The sequence below is a fragment of the Colias croceus genome, chromosome 16 (assembly GCF_905220415.1).
Source record: "Colias croceus chromosome 16, ilColCroc2.1".
Taxonomy (NCBI): domain Eukaryota; kingdom Metazoa; phylum Arthropoda; class Insecta; order Lepidoptera; family Pieridae; genus Colias; species Colias croceus.
This window is the reverse complement of record NC_059552.1, coordinates 6,592,822-6,620,641: the sequence shown is the minus strand read 5'-3', so window position 1 is coordinate 6,620,641 and position 27,820 is coordinate 6,592,822. Positions and strand designations below refer to the sequence as shown.

Genomic DNA, 27,820 nt, shown 5'->3' with positions numbered 1-27,820 from the left:
ACGCTTGGCAACTATCTCGTAAACATTTTAATGTGTTATACCTACGCTATAAAAAAGATCTATATATTTTCAAACATTCATTAGCTTTAGAATGCTTATAAAAGAACATTTAATTATCTAAATATACTGAAAACGTTGTATTAAAATTTTCATATTGAAAATTTTATGAAAATGTAGGTATTAAAAAAAAAAAACTACTCTTTGTATGTCAAATTAAAATTCTAAGCTGTATGTTAAATTAAAACACCGCCTCCACAGTGGTTGATGCGTGAGCGTACAACCGAGGGGTCCTGAGTTCGATTCCCGGTGGAGACGAAGAAAAAAAAATGTTTCGGTCTGACAGGACACAGAAGACTGATCACCTACTTGTCCCTAAAGAAAATCGATCAGTGAAACAGATGTATAATGTATCTGCACCTTGCGCCACTAGGGGACATGGGACTTCACTTATGTTAAATTCAACCAAGCTTTTACAACAAAAATGAAACAGAAGAAAAACACACATAGAATGAAAACGTATTATTCAAAAGCTTATTCAAAAGAATTTAAAATGAAAATTATATTAAGACGTGACGAAATATAAAATGAAATTAAAAATGAATCCATTAATATGGATAAAATTTCGCGAAATGACACATCATTAATTCAATTAAATCTTCACTAAATCGTTTCGCAAATATCTCAAATCCTCAGCTCTAAGGAAACTTTGATTAAATTGTCTTTGGAAATACCGCTTTAAGTTCCGAAGGTTTAGGAATGTTTAGGAAGTAGACAATTATGTATACCAACGACCTTCGTGAACCCTTTAAGTGGATTGTTTAGGAAATAATTTCAAATTGATGATTATAATATGAGGAAAAAATATTAAATAAAACATTGGTTTTTATAAATTTATAAATATGAAGTCCGTTTGAAAATAATATACAAAGAGCTATATATAAGAATTTTCCTCGGAAATATCCTCTAAAACACTTAAAGAAGCGCGAAAACCTTTCAGGAGGAGAGAGTTACTGAAAATTAGGACATAGTGGTGCTATAAATATTAGCAAAATTATCTCCGGGTAAGTGACAAATTATTAGGTATGTAATATTTCTTTTAATTTTAAAATGTATAGAGGTTTGTTATTTAAATTATAAAAAAAGGTTTTAAAAATGTTACCTATGTATAAGTTAAAAGAGTAAAAAAAACTTTACCTGCAAAGCTGTCGATTTAAGCTTAAAAAAATAAAGCTCATGACACATAGGAACAGCAACAACTTGGTAAGAAAATATTCAAATGATAAAATGGTCTAGTTACTAGTAATTTTTTAGTTAAAATGTAACCAATAATCAAAAATATCCTCTTTATAAATTATTTATAAAAGCTATTACATCCGTGTTTCTGAATAGACATGCCATACAGCCCCAACTAACGTACGAACTTTCGTATCCCGACTCATACATTGGGTACCTATATAATATTATATGGTAACAAGTTTTCCAGTTAGTACCCACTGAATCATGATTTATGTCATGCTGTTTTGCCAACACCTGGTGTAATTTGGACTTGCTTCGAATACTTATATTATTTATATAGATAGTAAAATTACCCTTCCTACTCAGTGAGTCAGTGACGCTCATTTTGTTGATGGATCTTCCCGTCCTTGCCAATTATTCGCTGCTAATTATATAATGTACAATGAAAAATGCTTTTGTTCAAGTTCTTAGAGGCCCACGTATGTCATCTATTTGTGTTATTTTCTACTTGAGTCTGATGATGGAAAAAAAATTTCAGTATGGATATTATATCGTCAATTTATCAAGAAAAAACAGTAAAGTTTCACACAATTACTTGTAGTAGGTAGTTTTGATCTAGTCGTCTTAAATATCAAGGTATGTTAGTGAAGAGGATTTTTCTCTTTTCAAGAAAATATGAATAACACTAATAATTCTTACATCAGCGTGTTAACGAGAAAATCTTTTTAGTAAATCCGTGCACTTCTAAAAGATTACTTAAGATAATAACTTAAAATATATTTTAAAGTAAGGAGTATGTATCTCATATTAATAAACTCATTTTTGAAAAACTGTGTTATTATTCCGTCCCACGTTATCTCCGTTAATAACCAGGGTTTATTCATAAAAGGTCTTTGTCTAAAGTTTTCAATCCGAAATTTCGTAGAAATATGGATGTAATAATTAATAAATCTTTATTGCCTATAATTTAAAATATGTTTAATTTTTGTTGATTAAACTTTTATTAATATAGCAAAAGAAGATAATTCATCTTCTTACAAATAAATAATTACTCAATATTTAGATGGTTGACGAACTTCTGTCTCGTGCCAAAACAATTACGATGGAGTCAATAGACATAGAGAACAAGTTCCTTTGTATGAATTAATATTATTTCTCTTGTGAGTCTGTATTTTATAATCTGATTTGAAACCCTAAAACTTAGTAAAAGCAACTAAATTCCAAAGTAGCTATTGTCAACTACACAATATCAGAATCAGCAAATTGATAAATTACCCCGAATCAATCACACAGGGCAGAAATGAATAATTCGAGCCCGGGTAAGCGCTCCTAATTCTAGTAGATTAATTGGCATCACGGATTATCATCAAACCTAACGCCTGGGTTGCTTTTGATTTATTTTCACTTTCATGTTGTATTGTTAGTGCCAAAATACGCGTGTTTTTTATCTTAATAAGTTGTCACTTTATATGTCTAACTTTGCCTTTTTAGTGGTCAGTGCCAGCTTTACCCGTGGTAGGTATAGCAGATAGCTTCCTGGGGTTACTTAAGTACATATCCAACTGTGAAATATTTTTTACATCGTTCCAGTAGTAGCTGTGATTAGTGCGTTCAAACCAAACTGACTGCTGATAAAGGATCAGAATGTAGGTACAACTAATTCGTAGATATTTAAGCCTACGGTATACCCCTAGTTCGCCCACTAGCCAAGGTTTTATTCCAACAATAATAACAACAGGTACCTATAATAATTGATTTATGTGGGTGGCTTGTAAACTAAGTTTGTTAGGATTTCCCATAATATTTTCTATTCAATATGTAAAATTTTATCAAAGTTCATGCATGCTACAATAAACTTCTTAATATACCTACCTACACAAATACATGTGCAAATTACGCATGTATCTATTACATATATAACTTTCTATAAACCTACGCAGTTATAATATATCAACATTCAACATGATGTGTATTTTTCTTATAATCCATATATAATGAGGTGCCGACCCTTGAAAATATAATAGAAAATAACATAACATTTCTATCCCAAAATCTTTGTATTGCATTTTTCAATTATTATATTTATATACCTAAATATTATTCGTGAAATGTTCAAGGTTACAAATAACGAGATATTAAATAAAGGAAAATGATGAAATATAGAATAGGTGATATGAAATAAACCCACTACAATCTTTTGCGAATAACCTAAAAAAATATAAAGATAAAAAATTGCGAAAACGCGTGTATGTATTGTATTCCAACAAGTGATAACTGCGTTAAAAACAACCGACTTCAAACTTGCACTTGCAAAATTTACAAATACCTACAGACAAAAATGCTCATAAAATAAAAACTACTGGGCCTATCCGAATAAAATTTTTATGGGACCAATTCGACACCATCCCGCATCGAACAAAAACAGAATCACGTAAATCGGTTTAGAAACCTCGGAGTAATCGGTGTACATACATAAAAAAAAGAACATACCGGCCGAATTGATAACCTCCTCCTTTTTTTGAAGTCGGTTAAAAATAGTCCGGTATATCAAAGGAAAAGAGTTACAGCCCTTATTATGAATATTTATTCATTCAACAATTCACATTTATTGGTGTTATAATATAGCTATCTACTGTTTGTATCAAGCGACTTATATCTCAATCCTTTGTAAGTTAAAAAGACGCAATTTGCTTAACAAACTTATACCATAATACTTAATTATTAAGTAGATGTAAATATTAAAGAAAGCTACTTTATGTGTTTCGAATTAATTTATTTTCTTTATATTGTTATGGTCGATGCATTCCGCTATCTGTATAAATGAAGATTAATAACCTACAACGAAGGCAAAATTTAAATTAATTTGCATTTAATTAGATATTGATCTATCTAATCTAATATATATTATAGGCGAATGTTTGTAAGTATGGATGTATGGATGTATGGATGTTTGTTACTCTTTCACGTAAAAACTACTGAACCGATTACAATGAAATTTAGCACACATATAGAGGGTAACTTGGATTAACACATAGGATAGTTTTTATTTGCAAACGCGGGCGAAGCCGCGGGCGGAAATCTAGTAAGTCCATAATTATCATAAGATACAGCTACATTTGACAAGGAAACTATTCTTGATTGAATAAGACTAACCATTCTGAAATAGGGATGGTAATTAATTTAATTATTATAAGTTAAACACGCATATTCATGATGTGCATGCGAATAAAACCACGGATGAAGTGACAGGCTTTCTGCTACAACGAACAATGTCATTAAGCTTATAATGCCACCAAATATACTTGCAAATTCGGCCCTTAGCTGAAAATACTACACTCCACGTGTAGGCATTAAGTATAAACCACTAAACTAATAAAAGTTCAATATAAATTTTACTTCAGAAACCTACGTGAATTAGGTATAAAACTTAGGTGAAGCTTTTTTAGATTCCAGTGTCTTTGACCACACAAAACTAAAATAGGTAAGTACTTTAAGTAATGTTCGAGTTACAACTAACTTTTCAGAGAGATTTTTTGTAAAATAATATAGAATTTGAATTATTCTCTTTATATTTGGAATTTCATTATAGCTTATAAAGGGTTTGACGTATTATGTGTACTAAAATTATTCTTGAATAACTCGAGAAATCACTACTTCAAGGCTTCCATAATAATCCGACTACGCAAATAAGTAACAATATGAAAAAAACTATGAAACGTATTTTCAGTATGTAATAATATAAAATCGTGTGGTTTCCACGTATTCTATTATCTACGATGAAATGTTCAATTCGTACATGCGAAGATATTATTTACAATGAATTGTTACTTTCATGAATGGATATGACTGAATAAGTTTATCTACAAAATATATATATTTGGTTTTCCAAATAAAAGCGAAGAAATAATTTTGTGAATGATACCGCAAATACGAAATGATTCTCTTTAGATAGGTTTACTTATTACTTGCAAAAGCCACTCGTGGCACAGCTAAGAATATCATACATTCCTTATATTATATTCTAAAGTGGTGGGCAGAAGTGCATAAATCGTTCTAGTTAAATCCAGATTCTATGATTAATTGCAAGCTGTCTTTGTACTAACAATATAATGTTATTTTAAATTATTGATAGCAAGACAAATGTTTTGTTAATATGTATTGAAGTACACTGTAAAATATTAATCGTTGTACGTCTATATGAAAGTAAAACAATAAACGATTGGCGCCAACCCTGGTTTATATCATAACATTACTCACTGCTTCGTATTTGTGAAGATTATTTGGTTAATAAAATACATTTGTGGTATAATTTTCTATGAATTATAATAACATCTCAAGTTATGTATTTTACCGGAGTATACGAAAATAAGTTTATAATTCGATTTGCTATTTAGGATAATTCTTCTTTATATAAAAGTAAAGTATTTTACAACCATTTCATAAATAAAATGTCATACTAAAGTTAGGTAGGTATTAAATAGTTGTACCTGCTCTAAATATATTCTTGGAAGCAAATTCTCATGTGGATGTCAGGGTGTGAATATGATACACTAAGGCTCATTAAATTTCTAGCTGATTTATACATAGAATTTCAAATCAAAAGCCATAATAACTACTACATTCAGAATCTACTATCAATGTTCACAAGCAAGGAACCTGCAATGCATCTGTAGAAAATGCTTTTACACTAGTTGTTTATTATACAGAAGATACATTTAAATCATGATTTTAAGTCCTTTTTTTATGTTGAATAGGAGGAATTACTAAGCCAATTTTGCAAATCTTTTTACCTGTCGAAATATTTACCTGTCGAAATATTTATTACTTCTGAGGGTCCATAAATTTCACTCCTTGATAGTATCTATTATTATTCTCGATGTCTTTATATTAAATATTACTTATTGACTAAGTAACTAGTAAGTACTTATTTAAATGATTCAAAGTCGAAGCTGACGAATAAAATATTTTTATACCTAATTATGTTTGTACACACAATAATGTATTGGCAACCGTATCAATTTGTTTTATCGATGATTGAGAAATGAAAACTCAATATTTATCGAACAAATATGATTTAAATAGAACGGCCAAAAATAATGCGGTTTATAATGATATGGATTTTAAAATAGATGGGGAAAAACTGAAATATTTCTTATATCATTACTCACTGAAAATGACCTTAATATTATGATGAAACAGTTATGAAACTGTGTGTTTAATATAGGTACATACTTATTTAATTTTTTTAATAAAATCTATTTCAATGATTGTAATAGATATAAATAAATACAAATGAAAACAGTTCACGTCCTTCAAAAAGTGTTCTCCTTTATATTTACTAATAGACCGGGAGATACTGACACAAAATTTCGAGTCATTTGTAACAGGATGGCGGTTCTACAGGGTTCTTAGTACGCAATGACAAAAAGAAAAACGATGGTGTGAACGCTGGTACCGGCGGCTTAGTCGCGTGGGCGTTAGTCGAACTCGTCGGAAAAATAGCGAAAGTCAAACTGCACTTATTTTATTAGTAAATAATATTATAAAATGATAGGACCTAAATGATAACAATACATTCTTATAAACCAAGAATTGCTCTGATCAATACCTAGCAAATAAATTAAATATAAATAACTAGCTTTCCACCCGCGGCATCGCCCGCGCAGTCAAAGAAAAACCCGCATAGTTCCCGTTCCCGTGGGATTTCCGGGATAAAACCTATCCTTTGTCCTTTCTCGGGTATCGAAATATCTCAATACCAAATTTCATGCAAATTGGTTCAGTAGTTAAGGCGTGATTGAGTAACAGACAGACAGACAAAGTTACTTTCGCATTTATAATATTAGTATGGATTTATTCGACAACAAGTAAAGGAATTGCTATCCTATTATGAAACATACGGATTATTACACAAGAGATATATTTTATTACTAGCTTCCGCCCGCGACTCCGTCCGCGCGCAAAAATTAAGAAAAGTTAAGATTTATTTTTTTTCTACGTATTTTTCCGGGATAAAAAGTATCCTATTTTATGCCCAGGATAATAAAGTATAATTATACCAAGTTTCATCGAAATCGGACCGTTAGTTTTCACGTGATGCCTGAACATACAGACAGACAGACAGACAGACAAAAATTTTTTTAATCACATATTTGGGTTTGGTATCGATCCAGTAACACCCCCTGCTATTTATTTTTTCAATATTTTCAATGTACAGAATTGACACTTCTACAGATTTATTATATGTATAGATTACATTTCCCAGCGCGGATTAATACTTTAGATTAGTATTTAAACTAAAATTAGATATTAGGGTAAACGCAGCTATCAACGACCCATCGAAAATCTGAAGGTATTACCGACCTATAAAAGTAATTCGAAATTTAAACGTTTCCAGAACTATTCTAGCTATAGGTAGGCAAAGTTATACACGAATGTATTACTTGAGCATCGTATACTTTAACGTTAGAGTGAGTAACTGAGCAAAAAAGAGTTAAAATGCGTAAGTTGCTGCGGGGTAGCGTGGAAGCAGGACGTGTCGTACTGTTCCGTTGTTCCTTCGGGTAAGTACTGTGAGTATCTTTTTAAGACATTTACAAACAAATGACATCTATACTTTAATTTATATTACTAAATGTCAATGCATTTAAGTGTCAACTTTTCATTTCTTACAACATTTTATTAATAAAAAGTAATTTGAAACGATAAAACTTAAAATTAAAATGGGACGGTGTTAGCTTCACCAGTTTAAGCCGCGGCAGGTATCAACGACCCGTAAGTCGGCAATGGCAGCAACGTAACTTTTTGTTTTATTTTCTTTTATGTTATTATATCACACTAACACAAGTGGTTTTATGGACCAGTTTAAATCTAAGCTATGAGTCTTCATAAAAATCTATTAGCGACTAAACTTTTTTGTCTAGTGTTGTGTCTTTTAGCGTTGTCAATTTATACAAAGTTATGATATTTTCGAGGATCCCTATCGAATAGTTACAGAAGTAAATCATTGTTTTTTTTTGTTTAAACAATATGCATTTGTTCATATTTTGTATGACATTAATCAATTATAATCTATTTTATAGTCTGATGATCAAATGAATTAAAATAACCATTTTTTTATGGGTCGGTAATACAATTTAGGTTTATACTTACATACTTTAATACCGACCCATGTGGGTCGGCAATAGCAACTATAGGAAGCTATTACCGATCGAATATAGATTGTTTAGTTTCTCATCTACAAATTCAAATTCAAATTGCTTTATTTGCAGAATGTAAAATAAAGATGTTTGTATATACAGATAATATTGATCCTTAAACATTCTGCTCGTAATTGAGCGTGCAAATATATTTTTATTACTTTTATGACATAATAGGTGCCTATTAAAAATTATATTTTTAGGTTAAATTTAAAAAATTTAAAAAAATTATATTTTTAGGTTTTTAACTTTTTAGGTTAAATTAACATAAAACATATAATTAGGTATATTTTTTCCAGAAATATGGAGCCTCGAAAGCGGCGAAAAGTATTCAGTAAAACACAACTCACCGAAGCAATCAATCAAATAGCATAACGAAATATCCTAGAGTTTGAAATCCTTAATTTAATATATGTACATATATTAATAGTATTATGTTGATTAATTTAAAAGTTTATAATTATTTAGTTCATTACTAAAAAGTACTCATTTGTTTTATTAAAAATAACTACAATTAAAAAATACGAATATATTTGCATTTTTATTTCATTTTATTAAGATCGGTAATCATCATCATCACTAGCTTCTATACATTCCATTGCTGGAAAAGGCTTCCTCTCACATACGATCGGGAATAGCTGCATAAAAATCGTTAATAGCTTCACAGCCGTTTTTATGGGTCGGTAATAGCAACAATCGACTAAGTCACATTGTAAATTATTTTTTACAAGATAATCCTTTATTAGAATGTATTTGCTTCAATAAATACATTTTTTATACATAACACTAGCATATAAAATGAAATTATAAATCTTTAGAAGAACCAGTATACTTAAAAAATATGGTTGATTTTGAAATTGCCTTAGAGGGGTCGTTAATACCTGCGTTTACCTTATGCAGTTGCGTAACGGCGCCTTTAGTTAAATGTTAGACATTTTTTTTTTATTGAAATTATTATTACAAATTATTACTTACAATAACTTAAGTCTAAGTCCCACAAAACTGCACATGCAGTTTGTCTGTGGGTGTGTGTCATACATGTAATACTGGCTGTGCCCCGCGGTTTTATCCGCTTTGCTCCGCTCCTATTGGACTAAGCGTGATTATAGCGCCTATAGGCCTTCCTCGATAAATCTGACTATTTAACAGTGAAATAATTCAAATCGGGCACGTGGTTCCTGATATAAACGCGTTCAAGCAAATAATAATAAAAAAACTCTTCAGCTTTATAATATCAGTTTAATATGTATTAAAAATGTAACGTAATAAGTCATTTTACGGAAAATATATTTGAAGAATGTTATTCAAATCTAGGTAATATTGAGAAGATTATTTCATATAGGTTACAAATATATTATTTATTTCACAAGCCATTGATATGTGTGAGCTCAAGTTATAATTAGACGAAGACGTCTTCATGTCCAATGTGGTAATGACAATGATTCATCTTTACGACCTCTCGCTTCAGTTTGAAAGATTGCTGTGACTCACTTCCGACTGAAAACATTTAAAGGAATTCACGCAAATTACGCGTTTATTTCTGTATTCCTCCGATTTGAATTATTTCAAGTAATTGCTTGTTTATGAACATGGCATTCGTATACTTTTCAGTCATCGAACTCTGGATGACCGTGAACAGTAACCGTAAAAATGTGTTTGAGTACGCCTTTACAGTTTGAAAGACTGTGAAAGACGCAATAGTACGAAACAATAAATCATCTTTTAGTGTACATATAATTACAAACGTTTATAGTTGTGAGTAGGTAGAGAAATAAGTGTTCTAGGTAAAGCCAAAAATATATTATCAATTTCTTTTTTTTTTACTGATAAGTTTTCCATGTAAAATAATATTGTTTTTTCGTAATGGTGGAGTTATTCTTCGGCTAAGAATTTTTCCGATAATCCAAAATTGAACTTCAAATTAATGAAATCGATGTTAATTTAAAGCTGTTTTAAGATTATACAAGATAGTACAACGGTTCATCTTCAAACAGCATTAGACATTTCTTTTGTGTAATAAAAACGTGTTGGCGATCCGCCAGCTCTGTTCTTGACATTGTTACAAATTCTTTATCGTCGCCTTCATGTATTGTCTTTGAGACTTATTATAATATAATTAACTAATATTAATTTGCAAAGCGACTAATTATATGCTTTTTATGTTATTGCACTTCCGAGCAAGGTTATTTTCCAAGTAAGACGTGTTATTTATTATTCATTGCAAACCATTAGCAAATGTGTTTTATGTTCTTAAATTGCAATCAATTATCATTTTATATAAACATTCGTTAAAAGGTAATTTATAAAACATATAAATGCGTAGTAATATCTTCTAATGGTTATATAATTAAGAAGGTACAATGAGTTTCGCTATAATATTAATATTGTAGGAAATTAGCTCTAAACGAAATAATGAAGTTTCTAGTAAAATGTTTGATTAAAATTTAATATAATTACTTTCAGCAGCTGAATTGGAATGAGATCTTTGTGCCTATTAATATTGAGTAAGTAAAATAAAGGTTTTTTTTTATCTATACTAATATTATAAAACTGAAAAGTTTGTTTGTTTGTTTGACAACGCTAATCTCAGGAACTACTGGTCCGATTTGAAAAATTATTTCAGTGTTAGATAGCCCATGTATCGAGAAAGGCTAAAAGGCTATATTATATTCATCACGCTAAGACTAACAGGAGCGGAGTAAATCGGGTAAAACCGCAGGGAAAAGCTAGTTAAATATAAAGGTTGTTGTCTCAAAATACGCAGATTTAAATTGTACTTTAAATATGCAACCAAAAAAATCTGTATTATTCTACGCAGTTTACAAAAACCGTCTATACATCTAAATGGATTCGGAATATAAACACATAAATCACTTTTTATGAGACCATGAACGAGTTTATTTTTTTGCGCAAACCGGAAGTTGTCTAAGGACGATTAAATATATACATAAGTAGTATGTACAATGTACTTATATGCAAATTCAAAATAACTTCATATAAACCTGTGCTGCTACAAATTTGTACTTGATTTCATATCAAACTACCAAACATTTCAGTCGCTATGCAATAATTAGTCAAATATGCAGGTACAATAATTCGACAAATTCAGTTGAACTGTATGCCAAAAGCTTTGCTTAATAATACAGGCATTCAACCCTAATTAATAATTATAAATGTTATGTTTGTGACAGATGTGATTATGGTAAGGATAATTATTAATTCATATTTGATGATCAAAGTTTTGTGCCTTCTTTTCTTTGTCACAGTCTTTTATTTACTTTTTACTCTTGAATGCTCTCAACAAATAATATAATACGGTTTTAGCATTAACTTTTATTTTCATATAAACTGTTTTCGAAGTGAGAATTCTGTGTTGGAGACGTGTATTTATATATGTACCCATTCAGGGTTTCATTTCAGGGGTACTTCGGATTTGCTTAGGCAGCTGATCCTAATATTAGAAAGAAGAATATTGAGTTTATACGAGTAAATATTATCCTAGATAAACAAATTCCGATTCATCAACGAATTTAGGAATTTCAGCTAGTACAAAATAAACATTAAACCTAAAAATAAAACGAGAAGTGTTTATCGCAAACAAGGCTAGAGCCCTATCATAAAAACACCGAATCTCTATAGGTTAATCTTTATCCGATTATTCTATTTTGTACCACTTAGCGTCTGTGGTGTTTAAGCCGATATGATAAAGCCTTACAAGATTTTGGGTTATTGATACCTTTAACTTTTTAAGGTTTTCCTGCTTAACCTACATTTTTGGCCGAATCTTTGCGTAGTGATGTTAAAAATATTAATTTTCAGATTCGGCGAAGACAGGTATTATATTAGCATTGGTTGGACGATAATTATTTTTACAATAATTGTGTTAATCTATTTCTTTACATTTCATCAAAACACCTACCTTTATTTTAATGCTGTTATTTAAAATTTTTCCTTCTAAATTATATATTAGTACATTTGCTTACAACTTCCAGTTAAATATAATCGGTTGACTTATCCCACGATGCGATTAACGACATAATATAATAAGCTGCCTAACAACATTATTACGAAAACTTGGTAACATTATAAATACATTATAAAACATATAGAAAACATTACATAAACATTCATTTTATGTTTGTTTGAAAAACAATACATTTTTTCCAAATAAACTTTGGCACGTGTGTTCTATCATTTTTAATATCAATTGATTTGCGATATTAAATCGAAAATAATTAAATCTGTCAAATATTCGTTTGTATTGGTTGTATTATTTTCAAATCCGTTAATAAATTAAATTAAACATTGAAATTCAGTTCAACGTACAATCGAAAAATATTACGAGTACATTTACGCATGTTAAAATAGAGACCGTACTTAAATGTAGAGATAGGACCTTGGTTCAAGATCGTACATCCGTATTTCAAATCGTAAAACTATTTGTTTTTAACACTGTAAAACTTTATTTACATGTCCCACTAATCATGAATATCCGTCTAGCGGAGACGCTGAAAAATATTTGAAGGTTGAAGTTTATATATGATCCAATTTTATCACAATACATATATTTCTGTTTTGTTTACTGTGATTATTAAGAAGTTGTGTTGATAGAATTTTTAATACTCGAGACTTGATATAGGTATGTATTTGATATCACTGCTTTACCATTTGGATGTTAAGGGTAGATTGATGGGTTCCCTCTCATAATTATACTTTTGCAGCAAAATATTTCAGATACAGATAAATCTATTGAAAGTAAATTAAATACGAAAAATACAATAATATTAATATTGTAGCAAACCACAACTGATACCTTTGTCGATAACTACTAATACTATTTTAACTGACCACACAATTTAATTTAAATTTACGTACACTGTTTATTACCGCACTGTATTGTTTTTAACCACTTTAAATCCCATGCACGAACCACAGATAATCGAATAATACGATTAGTTTATATAATCGAAGCCTTACCCTGGAGCGCCGCTGTATGGAGGCATCGTTGGGTATCGTGAGGAAATTCCCACTCATTTTGAATTCACTTAAGTATCACTGAAATTTGAACGGACGTGTTCACTGCGAAGCGGTTACTCTTGCAATGCTGTACCGGTTTTATGAATGAATGACGTTTTTAAATAGCCCGCCTGACCCTGCTCGACGATCGTGACGCTACGTGCAACGTAGGAGTGTCTACGTTCCAAACATATAGTTATTGAAATAGATTGTTTGATCAGCTGTGTTGGAATTTAGTTAAGGGTTATTGTGAATCAGCTATGCGAGTTTCGTGGAAAGTTACGTCCACGGCCGGAGTTCCGTTCTGGAGATAGGAGTAAACACGCGTTGGAGTAAATACATAACACTTTTGCTATAGTCAATTCATGGTTTTCTGTTGGTTAGGAATTTACCAAGGTTATTTTGTAAAATTTTGTATAGTTCTGATATATTATATCTGTAAACTGCAGTCGTAGTACACAGATATTACATTACAGTTATATGCGGACAATCCAAATTTTGTCACCATAATTTTGACCTAGTTTCTTACCGTTGATCTTATAAAGCACGTAGCAATGTTCAGTAGAGGATATAAAAGGATCTACCTAAAAAAATAAAAAAGGTAAAATACAAATTCAAATCTTCAGTTGTATTAGTAAAGTATAAGAGATCATTCATTATGTTTGGTAAAATTAGGTCAATAAAATATTTTATTTCTTTCAGCTCTAGTTTGTTTCAGTAGCTATATAGTTTAAGACGAGACAAAAACAGAATGTTTTATGTGACTCGTATATCTGATTTTTCATTAATCTTTTTTCTGAAGATTTTTGTTTGTTGTATACAATTATGAAAGACTTGAAGTTACACACAACAAAGAAATACCCAAGCAACATAGATCTTCTTGTGATAAGGATGGGGGAAATTAAACAAAAATATATATATTTGAAATACGGATATTTATTTTTTTTTCATAAAAATTCTAAATTCAATAATGTGTTTAAACATGTAACATTTACATATATGCGTTTATACAAAGATATATGCAATGTTTAGTGATATTTAATACTAGAATTGGAGCGTAACCGACTTACAATGATGCTGATGCATGGGACATCACATTTTACTCTTAAAAATAATATTTACCAGGTATTGTCAATTGGTAAAGGTATGTAGCGACGTATATAATGACAATCCATGAATACTGTGCGCATTTGAATTCAAAATAAACTATGAAAATAAATTTAAATTATACATAAATAAACTATGTTATTCAAAAAATATGAATGCATACAACTGTGAAGTTTTCATACTATAGTTCCTATGAATCCAGCTCCTTTTACCTTACCCACTGTGATGGACGAATGAACCTACGTTCGGTATACAATATACATTATGAGAACAAAAATCAACCCTTGTATTGTGTAAAAATATATTTCCATTTTATTTACTTGACTGTTATGATAAAAATGTACATCGGTTAACAAAAACATATTTACGGCGCCAATTCTGTTATTTTAACAACTAAAAAAACGAGGGTAAAAAATTGGATAAATAATCTACCTGACAGCAATTCTAACCACTCATTAAATACCTTTACTATGTGTAATTTCACTAAACAACAATATTTATAGCACACGGAAGTTTTTCTTGCTTTAATTATTATCTTTAAGAGATTAACAGAACGTAAAATCTACTATTATAGAAGTGTGCTTAGAAAAAACAAATAAGAAAATATTGAAATTATTATTCTCTCTATTACATCTCTAGAACAAATTCAGTCGAATTGGAGATTCAGCAGTTCACATCGTATAATTAAATCGATAGAAACGGTCACAAATTAAATAAAAAGTATCAATACGGTACTAATGAGATGGATAATATTGTTTTTATTTTTTTTAATAAAAATTTGTCAAAGTAACTCAAGTATAAAATCTAATTATACGATCGTCTGCCGACAGATACAAAACAATATCAATAAAAAAGATTTATTAGTAATTTAAGATACGTAAATATATTTTAAATATAATCGAGATTTGGACTAGACAAACCACATTCTCTATCTACAGATATGTAATCCATGATAAACACTATAATTATTTGAAAATCTACCTAATTTCCGTGTCGGATAAGTGATGTGCTTTTCACATATATTTTCATTACCGCTTTCAATTTATTACAAAACAGCTATAGAATGACATGTTGTACACTAATAATTTGTAGAATGAACAAAAACTCTAATTATGAAAACTTTATTGTCGAGTTCAAAAAGTCTTATGGTGGCACGTTATTACGATTTAAGATTATCTAGATTTTTAAATGGAATAATAAATGATTTAATCCAATTATGCACGCTCATAACCATCAATCACAACTAATTGCGCAAACTACGCTTTGAAGTTGTAACTCACACACTAGCAATGTTTGTACTGTACCGCTTGTGTGTACCAAACGAAAATAATTCTCCTTCTAATGACGTTTCACTTTTATGCATCCGGGAAATTAAACTAAAATTTGTTCGGTTCACGTATTAAATTTAGCCATGTCGTGTGGAATGTACCCAGTATTGCGTGGTTGACTAAATTAATAGTGATATATGAAAGTTGGGAATCATGATTAAAATTTCGACTCAGCGATTGTAAAACTTCGAAATTTGAATGACTACAATGTGCTACAAAACGTTAATTATCAAAATAAAAATCGTATACAACTTGAGGTATTTTAGTTTTGCGATTTTGAAAATATATGCGTTTATGTATGTGATAAGACCAAACACCGTGTTCCTTAGTAACCATTCTAACTGGACAGTGATTCAATAACTCACAATAATCGTACTAATATATTTTATTAACAAAAATTAATTTGAGCACTGAATGTCTAATAGTAAATATTACATTAAATATTTTTTAAACATTTTATACTATAATATATTATGGGTAAACTAATCGATGCCCTGAAGGACAAATGAATTAGAAGCGAAATATAACAGTAAACACTCACGAACTATGAAACAGGTTTATAGGTAAATAACCACGACAGTTACTTTAGATATCTCATAACAATATCACAATTTTCAATAATATACAAAAGGACGTAGGGAATATTTTAGATAACATCGTTAAACAGGTTAAGCATAAAGTAATAGCAAATATGTGAATACGCGTTAACATTTTTTAATTTTCTATTTACACACAATTTGATCACGTTACAATGCGAATTTAAACAGGACGAAGGTTATAAAAGATGAAGACGTTCAACAAATAATAACCTCTATTAAAAAATTCCAGAACATTCATCTAAAAGAACGTCTATATTCAATTTATACATTCGCTTCCGAACTCGCATCCTCACTTTATATTACTCATACATTTTCTCACCGAAAGCTTCAACTCAACAAAGGAAATAATGTACATAAGGCCATATCATATTTACTGTACACGTATAACGATTAGATGATTAATTAGATAAATAATGTTCGATTTAATATTACGTTTTAAGGATAAGGTAATGCGTTTGTATTAACGACAGTTTGGTCCATAAACAGATTAGTAGATAAATCGAGTGTGTCCATCCGAACGTTTAGGTGTCCAGCAAAATCGTCAAATAACGTCTATGAAACTCGTATTTAAATTTTATTTGGATAACAATATTACGTTAGCTTGAATGATTTATTCGAAGAAACGGTTAAATATCTACACGAATAACTGCATTAAACGTTTCACAGATCTATAGCGAAAAATGTTCGATGGAGTCTTTCGCTGGATCCCTAAAGATCGATGGACGAAGCGCCCGGCCGCCTACGGTCAGTCTTTTTCGCTAATTTTCACGAGTTTGTGCAAAATATTTCTACTAGTCGCGTCAACTAAACACCGTAAATTTATTTACAAAAACCCGCCTCGAGAACGAGACGGCGTCGAACGAAACGATGAGCACTGACCGGGAACCGCCGGCGCCGAATGCCGCTTGGATCTCGAGCGTTCGTTATCGTCCATTAATTAAACCACGTTTAAACGTACGTATTTAGTACTATCGTTAACTTATCACAACCGGTATTTCCAGTCGCAATTTGGAAGATCTGATCCCGATCGATCGACTAACACTAGATCACATCTTACAAAGTTCACGAGGGGCCTTGACTTCCCACCGGCGCTTCAGCTCGCATCTCGGACTTCAGTTTGACGAACTCGCGGGCCACTTCGTCGCTGTGCCTCTGCGACAGAATCCTCAATATCGTCCAACCCGTTTCGTCCATTTTGACCCTCGTGCCGAGTGGGAGCCAACACGCGCAGGAGCCCTAGGGACAAGACCCACAGTTAGACCCTAGAGCTCGAATGAAGCGGGAACACCAATCTCCGACAGCGGAGGCACATTGAAGGAAGGTTATATAGAACGACACAGACAGCCGCTAAATACATTCTACCAAGAGGTATCAACAAGCCGCACTATGAAAGTAATGCATCGTCATCGAAGGAACATCGAAGGAAGGCAAACTGAACGGGAGAACATAGATAACTGCTAAATAATACCATATCTACTGACAGGTTGCGCATTCATACAGAAGAGGTACTCTCCACAGAAATAACTAAAAACATAGATACAGTTTAACATTTCGGTGACATGTTGCACTTACAGAGTCAGTCATATTGTTTGGCCGACATTGATCCGGAACGCGTGTTACCAATCGGTTAATATTTTCGGTCTTCTAGTAACAAAAGAATTAGTTGATTATATTGTTCGTAAATGATTATAATGGATGGTACATACAAACTTGAAATTGGTTTGTCATACGTATCTTTGTCGAGAGACATTTTTCGATACACCCTGTGTTAGATAACTAATTTACAGCCAATTAGAATTTCATAAAACACAGTAATTTTGACAATTCGCTCATACAAAATAATGACGAAAAGCAGACATTGTTATGAAAAATGTATAATGGACTTGATCAATTAATGCAACTATATCAAATAAAGTATTGAAATGTATTGAGCAAATATAAAGTGAACTCTACATTGAACTCAACTATTGGAATGATTTGAAAAATGAAATGAATTTATGATTCCTGAAACTGTTGATTACAACAATTTCTAATGACACATAAATCCTACCCAAAACTTAAATCAACTATCATATGAACAATCACATTAAGGCTGCGTTTCCACCAGAGGGATGTATTTGTAAGGAACAGTAGTATCGCTTCAAACATTTAAAACGCGATATTGGTTCTTTACAAACACATCCCTCACAACGCACCCTCGCACATCTCTGGTGGAACAGCACCCTTATTCCTGACACTACATAGCAGAAAGCTATAGTGTCAGGAAGTGAATCTTATATAGCACATAGCAGAAAGTGAAGTTACTGTATGTCCGCTTTTCCAAAGTTTGTATGCACCTATATAACTAGGGATAGATAAAAGGTGGGTTACAACACGCACCTGCTCGGCGATGTCGGCGAGGCGCATGACGGCGACGCCGACGAGGCGGTCCTCGCGCGCGAAGCAGTAGTCGCGCACGCACACGTGCAGCTCGAACAGCTCTAGCTGCTCCGTTGCGCTCACCATGCTGTCAAATGGATAGGATTTATAGTAGAAGATCCGAACACAAGTCGACCTTCACCGGCGTGATAATAGAATGAGACCAATTTTATAATAAATTTAGTCTATTAAAAAATGTATTAAAAATGGGTTTACTGGGAAAATCCTGGACAGGATATTTTTTAATTAATTATTAAAAAAGCTTTTATTTTCATTTTTTATTAATTGCAGTTTCGAGATAATAAAACAATTTTGTAATAAAACAGCGCTGACATATTTTTTTTTTCATCATCCTATCAAGTGAAAGTAACTGGTACCGACATACCTGTTTATACCTGCCAATCTAGTCGTTTGTCCCGGTAAATATTAGAAAACGACTATGACTGCACATTATATAAGTTTCATACTTTAAGTCTATTATCATTTTTTTTTATTATCTCGATAATGCAATTAATTAAAAAAAAAGTTTTTTTTTAATTCATTAAAAATGTCCTGTCCAGGATTTTCCCAGCAAACCCGTTTTTAATACACTAAACAGCATAAGTTGTCGTAGTGATACGACAGCTTTAGCTGTTCTAAATAATAAACATCTAACATTGGAATATTTGCATGGAGATATGCTAAAGTGTTCTCGAATAAAATTAGTAATGAATATGTAGTTGTGTCTTTTATACTTAGATGTTCTAGAATGGTCTCGATTGCATTTTGTAATGACCATGAAAGAAGAATTCTAGTACGTTCTCTAATATGGTAATGATTTTTGTTGTTTGTGCTTGTCAGAATGTATAAAAATATTCTAGATTCTAGAACATTCTCAAATGCAATTTGTTATGACTATGTAGGAGTGATTCTACAATATTCGCGAGCAACTGGAGCCGTTCATGTTCATCTAATGAACAGCTCCAGTTGCTCTAACATGTTCACGGTACAGATAGTGGGACATCTTTGGAAAATTGTTCCGAATGATATAATAATATTGAATGCGGCACAAACATGAAACAGCTGTAAATGCTCTATTGCGCTCACTATGCTTAAACTGGGATTATATTCGGATGAAAAATTTGTTGTTTCACATCAAGATATTATAAACAATTGAGAGTAAATATAATTAGATAAATACTTACAAATGAAACGTCTCATTGAACTTTGGACTCCAATTATTGCTTTTCGATTTGGTCGCAAATTTCCTCTTCTTATCAGCGAGGTGTGGCCCGATGAGGTTCACTTCAATAAATGGCCGGAACATACCGCTCGCTATCACCCACTTCAGGTCGTTCGCTGCCACAACTATAAAATAATCATATTATATTAGAATTTAAACACAAGTTACTAGAAAAAAAAGAAAATATGCTCAAAAAGAATTTACTGAAGAAAAGAGAGCTGAAAATGTTTACGACAGGAGTACATATTATTTCACAAAATCAATCCATTGTGGAAATTGTTTTCTATACAATGAAAGAGCAAAAGTGAAATAATACATACGATCCAATAAAACAATATTATTGAATCGTAAAAAATAATGTAATAAATATTAGGAGACTGAAGATATGGGATCAGATAGAGCAATTATGCCAGAAATGTTTCTTTTTTTAATAAATTATAAATTTCTTACCCTTAACAGTAATCTTGTGTTCGCCAGTACCGGGGTGCGTGAACAGATCCACTTGCAGCGATATTTCTCCCACACTGCCCTCCTCCGCCACTGCAGCATCTTAACATTTCATTCGAGTCAATGTAATAAAGACAATTGTGTATTTGTGTGTATGTTGTCTGTACATGGTGGTATGTGAATGTGAAGTAAATTTGCAATATTTTCAATTAAAAGTGGTAAAGCTGTGCTCTTTACGAAGATGACAATATTCGAAATTATGGTAATGACCGCATTTAAGGGGAAGGTGTGTGTCCAACACTAGTTATTTTATGAGTAGATAGACAGTTAGAAAATAATGTGTCAATAAAATTTTAGAAGAAATTAGCAATTCCACCTTCCGTCCTCCGAAACTTCAGTACATTTAAATAAAATAAAAGTAATTTATTCAGACCTAAGACTCTAATCTCAATCAATTCTCTAATCGAAAAACTTTAATTTGTTTTTATGATAAACATATAATTTTATAAGAAGCTAAGAGGAAGGAGTCCCAAGTCTTATCAGATTTCTAACACATAGAATACAGGATTACATCCTGCCACAGACAAGACTCGATAACGACGATTAAAGAACAGTCCTGGCAGAGTAATGAGAGGCCGAATAGAAAGAGATAAACATAGTTTTATTCCCATAGACACGCATATTGGTGTTGCTGGCTCATAAGAAAGGTCCGTATGAGTATAACAATAAAATAAATGACTCTTATTTTTTTAAATACACATTTTTCCATAGACACGCACCTTGATTCTGCTGGCTCGTAACAAAGGTTCATATAAGTATAACAATGACATAAATGACTTTTTTTTTTAAACACATTTGTCCATAGACACGCACCTTGATTCTGCTGACTCGTAACAAAGGTCCGTATGAGCGTGTCCGTGGTCTGCGTGTAGAGGCTGAGAGCATATCGCAATGACTGTAACTCGGGACTCTTCTCCAGGAATGTCTTCTTCAGCCCGTTTCCTCCCGCGTGGAAGTATTGCTTGATTGTATCTAATGCCGCGTCTAGTACTGCGCATTGCTTTGGTGTAAGACTCTTTTCTGCTGAGAGATGCTGTGGAAATGAGGTTAGGTTAGATATTATGGGTGAAAAATGTAAAATGTATGTTTTCAAAACAAAAAATTTGTTTGTTTAGTAATGCAATGTATGTGTTTGATGTGATATTGGTAATAGCGAAGAAAATATGACAATATACGGATCTATATAGACTGCGCTAATCAGCTTTGTCTGTGTGGACGTGGGTAGGCCGAGGTAAATTAGCATGTTGAAATACACCTCACTGTATACAGACCCCTTTAATATCTGCCATTTGGGATACAGTATAAATATTTACTAGATTACAATTACAATATTTGCTAGATTAACCTAAGAATATTTTCCAAACTAAAAGGCATCTAGTACCGCCCTTTTTCATTTTGCATATACATGCGTCAAATGGTTTTTAAAATTTATTATTCTTTGTTGTTTCTATTCCAGGATGATAGAATGGAATAGTAAAATATAAGTATAATTTGCCTACGTAATAAACTTCACGATTTTAACAAGTTTCATATTAAGCACTAAAATCTATTATCGAAACTAAATCTCTTACCATTATTTCATTTAAAATCACTTCTTAATCGTAATTAACAAACAAACATACCTCTTTAGATATATCCATAACACCGGACAGAGCGTGCTTGACGTCCTGTTTGCCAACTGTACTCTTGAACAGTTGCGTCATATCTTCGATCTTAGCGTTCGCTGCCAAGTTCTTGGCGTTGTTCGTCAGATTCTTCAACATCATCTGTTGGATTGATGCAATGTTGTTTGTGAGCTGATTTATTTGTTTTATTTCATATCAATGTATGTTGACGTGATTTGTGAATCACTCTGTGATATCGTGTTCGGTGTGTTATTTTTTGTAGACGTAAAATGTGTTGTGAACTTCGTAAATAATAGAGCACATAGGAGAATTTAAATAATTTGGAAATAAAGAATCAACTTGCCTTATTCCTTTTTCATTCACTTATATAAATATCAATCATTTTATTGGGTCCATGATCTCAATGAAAAAATAATAGGTTATTTTTCCTTTTTTGTATTGAGAAAATAAGTCTGGGCGTTTTTACGTTCGCAATACAAAAATGGATAGATTTTATTTGGTAATGATAGTTGATAGTTATATTACCGTTTTGTCTGTCATCGGTGGAAGTACGACCGTTTTCTCTAGAATCTTCATAACTATCTTCCATAATTCCTTCAGCAACCGTTTTAGTACTGTCTTTTCGCAGGATTCAGCATACATTGTCAACGAACCGTCCTGAAAATTGTAAAAATATAAATTATGCAGTTGCCTTGGCTCGAATATGCGATTCAGAAATAAAAATTCAAAACATAAATATGTCTCCTTGCTCGTTTCGATAACTCCAATGGTTGTTCGGTAGTGGTCAAAATAAAAAAAGGCACTGCCCGTCTTCTGCAAAATTCTGCAACTCTCGTAGTGACGAGATCGTGAGAGATACAGCTCTCGAGTGATCAGTGTATCACTCTCCACCTGACAAACCCCTTACCAATTTTATGACCAAAGCCATCAACAGTCGAGTTCCATTTTGATGTAATCTCTGCAAATAGAAAACAAAACAACAAATAATTTACCAATATATCCATAAGCGGTCTCAACACTTCATCCGCTTCATGATGTGCGGGTGGTTGTGGTTGTCCCGGTGCTGCTCCACCGCCCACCTTCTGCAGTAACTCACCCAGCTCTTTGACACTGGCGGTAATGCGGGTTTCTAGGCTGTGGACGATAGTTTAAAGATTTAAATAATCTATACTAATATTATAAAGCTGAAGAATTTATTTGTTTGAACGCGCTTATCTCGGGAACTACTGATCAGATTTGAAAAATTCTTTCGGTGGTAGATAGTTCATTTATAGAGGAAGGTTATAGGCTATATATCATCACGCTACGACCAACAGGAGTGGAGTCACGGGGGAGAAACCGCGCGGAGCAGCTAGCGTACACATAATTTCAAAATCGTTAATTATTTGCCATTTTTACAGGAAATTTAAATAGACCACACCCACACGCTTCGCGTTGTTTGGCGTGCAAAGATTGGTAACTGAAGTATCCTATCTATCAGTTAATAGTTATTTCATTTTTGTAATACGACCGGAATAATTTGGCCTCATAAAATAATATAAAACAAATTTTATGGCACGTGGTACGATGTTTGATTTGACTACTTGGTTATTGAGAATTGAGAAATAAGTTCATTTTTTGTTTTTCCAGGTCAGGTATTATGTTTATCTCTAAAACAAAATAAAGTATTTTCTAGAAATATTTTTTTATCAGCACCTTTAAATAGCACAAACCATACCTGTTAGCAAACATAGAGGCCAATTCGTCCAGCGTGCTGTTAAGGCTCTGCTGCAAATCGTTCAGAATGTCTGCTGCATCCCGCTCCAGTTTGTTGCCGCCCATCGCTTCGAACATCTTCTCCAATTGTACGCGCAGTTGTTGGATGTTGTTCATTAGGATGCACGCCTGTGATATTGGATGTGGTTGCGTTTTAATTTATTTAATTTATTTATTAACATTCACATTTAAGTAAGTTTTAATGTATGCGACGCCTAGGATGTTTAATTTGATAATATTTCATGAGGTGGATCGCCCAAAATTTGTGGAGATAGTCAAATCGTCGAAATTCTGACCCCTTTAAAAATTTGATTTGATTGATTACAATTATCATAATTTTGCAAACTGTATACATAATATTATAATTTGCAAACTGTATACATAATATTATATTAAAATAATAATTTTATTTTTTTCTCTATGCAAACGATTGAAAAGCACTCCTAAACGAAGTCTACTTGAATAAATACGTTTGGGATTCAAGCACTATACAGTATTTTCGTAAGTTTCAGAAGTTTCGCCAATTATTATTAATATTCTAGTAGTTATTTCAAACATATTTTTTTTTCAGTTTTTTCTTGAATAAATATATTACGTTTGAGTTTCAAGTACCTACCGTAAAGTATTTTTTATAAGTTTCAATACCTAGTTTCACCAATTATTATTCTGTTAGTTCAAACATAAGCTTTCCAACTTTTTTCACAAATTACACGCACCACATTACATTACCTACTATTATTGACTTTGTTTCAAATAATTAATACCTATTCCCACTAGGTTATTTCATCCACTCACCACTCTCTCCTCCTTCAGATGTTCCGGGAACTCCTTCTTCACGATATCCGCATACGCAACTAGTACCTTCACGATGGTCTTAGCAAATCTCTTCATATATCGCTTCCATATCTCTGGATCTGGACACTCCAGTTTGGAGACCACGTCGAAGCATTGGGTTAGTTGCGTGAATACGTCTACTACGGAGTTGCTGAATAGCGCGTGTTCGCTTGATTTTTGGAACTGTGGAAGGGATTTTTTTAATATAAAACATAATACAAAAAAATAGTATGAAGGTTTTTTTTTATTTCGTCAGCTGTTGGTTGAAGGACTTTAATTATTTTATAAATGAATACAATCCACGCTACGCGCGTTATGATTCTAACTAAATTTGAAAAAAAATCAATACTCCAAACATAATAATATGTACCCGTAAATGGTAACCATAATATGATCCAGATAAATCATCAAAAATAACACAGCAATTCATACTAACCCCATCACGTTTATCCCTATTAAAAGCTCCATTTAGATATTCCAACGAAACATCATCATTTTCGTTGAGCCACTGCATCACAAAGGGTTCGAACCAAGCTGGGTATTCAGGAACCGCGCCGCAGTATGGAGGCACGTCTTTCACGTAGTTTGTGTGCAGCCATTTTACCTGGTTGAAGGAAAATATGTATTAATTTTATTTTATTCGTTATTTTCTAAGTCTAGTAATGTTAAAATATTTTAATGCTTAATCCGTTCGGTAACTGTGCTTGATATTAGAGCAATATTAAAAATATACGCTTTATGAAAAAAAAACGTGTGGCACACGGGGACTGCCGCGGTAAAGCTATTGCATGCTATGCCTTCAAGCCACACCTCCGCCCGTCAGAGTGGGGAGCGTGAGGTTTTTTCGTTACGGAATTTCTCGATAGAAGCTACGCAATAGCTTAAAAATATTATTTTATTGCAAAGAGTTTAGGCACCGAATTAGATTTTGTTATTCTTGATACAGTAGCTTACCGACTATCTATGATTTTCTATAATAACAGTGTATTTTGTCATCTACCTTCACAATTGTTAAATCCGAATATCCCTATAGTTATTTACTTACTAGTTTACGTAATTTGTTCAGTAAAAATATAGAAACATACCTTGAAATGTAAATTCATGTATGCGGACGACTTGCAAAGTCTATGCTGTTCGTGTTCTTCTAAAGCGTACTTCATATCCACTGCGAATAGAGACCACATTGTCGCTGCTGATAACTGAAATTACAAAGATATGTATTTTATATGTAACTATGTTTATTATTAACATCTCTTGTATGTTTTTTACTTTAATACTAAGAAATTCCTATGATCAAGAATTTTAATTACAAAGGTGTCGCAAAGGACGTTAAACAAATATGAATTTCATGTTTTAAATGATAAAGAACTAAATTGTGTGGACTATGCATAGGCGTATGTGTTAATTCTCCAAAGTAAAAATTAACACCAAGGCCTTAACAAGGCCACATCTTATCGACACATTTATTAATTACATCTTCTCATAGTTAAATATTCAGCAAAAAATATCTTATTACCTGACCAATATTCAATTCTTGCGGGAACTGATTCAAAACAGGCGCATAACTATTTCTATCCTCTTCTATCACAGATACTATAAGAGCAATGAGCTTGTGCCAAAAATCAACCGAATCCAATTGAGGTCCGTGGTCCGATGGATCCCTTTTAGCTTCGTTCGGGTCTACCTGAAAATATATGGATTTTCTTTATTTTTCATAATACATAATAATTAAGTCACTATAAATAAATATTAATTAATCTAACTACTTCATTATTAATTATGAATTAATATTTCATTTACCGCCAGAACAAACGGCAAACAATAATTGTAATTCGAATTTCGAATGCTTAACTTTTTTTTGCTTTGTGACGATGGGCATAGACATAATATTGTTGCCAGCTTAGATTACAAAATAAAGTACAGATGGAGCATGACAACCGCCCGTCGCCCTTGTCAAAGAAAATACGAAATCAAAAACAAATACGTCGCTGCACCAGTGCTATAGCGCATATAGTGTCATGCAATACGTCAAAAAGGGTTTGCAATTTTAGTAAAAAAATGCCGTCTTGTGATAATAAAACGCTGTAAAATTTGTTCCCGAAAACAAAAAAAAAGATAAAACATCGTTTCACAGGTTTTCTGTAGATTATTTGGCTGATTTATTTCTTTAATACGAATAATAATTTTACAGATATGTAAACTTCAACGTATGTTGCCAGTATTTTGAAAATGAATTTGCCATTTTTATTGGTAAAACGGTAAAATAGTTAAAGGATCTTCAGGGTAATGCTGTTGGATTTTTCGATTGTGAATGTGATTATTTGTATAGTGCACTAAAGGTTCATGATAATTATTAGATTATTTTAATAAGCATAATACATTATTTTGTTACTTTTATAAAGCTTAAAAACGTCATAGTCGTTTTCGCTAGCGATTTAATTTATGTGAACTCCATGATGGATATGATGAAAATAAAGTGTCCCGTATTCTCGACTAAAAACTACCGCTATTCGTATTCATATATTATGAAAAATAAAAAATAATATAATTATTATAGTTAATATTGAAACTTTTTTTATGTAATTTATTTAATAAAAAATTGAATACAATTTTTTTGTCCATATATAACTTTAGTAGGCTTTAGTACTTTATGTAATAAAAGAATTTAAATAAAAATTAAAACTTGACTTCTCATTCATGTATATAGCCTACGTCACTACCGCCACTAACATAATAATTCAGATCATTGCAATGAAACCTCACAACTCAAAATCGGTCCAACGGTTTATACTGCAGGGCGTGTCAAAGAAATATTATACATACATCCATAAACTCGAAAAACATAACCCTCTTTTTTGCGTAGTCGGGGAAAAATTTGGGAAATTTTTCAATATCTGGCAACATTACACGCACACAGAAGCACCGTGTACGTACAGTGCAGCGGCGAAATGACAGCACACAAAGCTTTATTGAA

The 27,820-nt window shown here is 32.0% G+C and overlaps 2 protein-coding genes across 14 annotated transcripts in view; both read right to left on the bottom strand.

Annotated features, from left to right (window-relative positions):
• The window catches only part of LOC123698401 (actin-binding Rho-activating protein-like), a 41,734-nt gene extending 28,163 nt beyond the window's left edge, over nt 1-13,571 (bottom strand). The window contains exon 1 of the mRNA XM_045645010.1: nt 13,413-13,571. Within this exon, the coding sequence (XP_045500966.1) occupies nt 13,413-13,469 (57 nt within the window). The 5' untranslated portion in view covers nt 13,470-13,571. The remainder of the gene's footprint in view (nt 1-13,412) is intronic.
• A 796-nt stretch (nt 13,572-14,367) lies between these two features.
• LOC123698590 (protein unc-13 homolog A) overlaps nt 14,368-27,820 on the bottom strand; it is a 51,341-nt gene continuing 37,888 nt past the window's right edge. For 7 of the 13 annotated variants that reach the window (XM_045645285.1, XM_045645286.1, XM_045645289.1 and 4 more), the window contains 14 exons: nt 26,363-26,530; nt 25,932-26,045; nt 25,283-25,450; nt 24,808-25,029; nt 23,975-24,141; nt 23,250-23,391; nt 22,783-22,914; nt 22,255-22,398; nt 21,446-21,665; nt 20,576-20,674; nt 20,088-20,250; nt 18,865-18,991; nt 18,058-18,126; nt 14,368-17,721 (listed from right to left, as the gene is read on the bottom strand). In XM_045645285.1, the coding sequence (XP_045501241.1) occupies nt 17,548-17,721; nt 18,058-18,126; nt 18,865-18,991; nt 20,088-20,250; nt 20,576-20,674; nt 21,446-21,665; nt 22,255-22,398; nt 22,783-22,914; nt 23,250-23,391; nt 23,975-24,141; nt 24,808-25,029; nt 25,283-25,450; nt 25,932-26,045; nt 26,363-26,530 (2,109 nt within the window). In that variant the 3' untranslated portion in view covers nt 14,368-17,547. The remainder of the gene's footprint in view (nt 17,722-18,057; nt 18,127-18,864; nt 18,992-20,087; nt 20,251-20,575; nt 20,675-21,445; nt 21,666-22,254; nt 22,399-22,782; nt 22,915-23,249; nt 23,392-23,974; nt 24,142-24,807; nt 25,030-25,282; nt 25,451-25,931; nt 26,046-26,362; nt 26,531-27,820) is intronic. The other 6 variants (XM_045645295.1, XM_045645297.1, XM_045645296.1 and 3 more) reach the window with 2 other exon arrangements.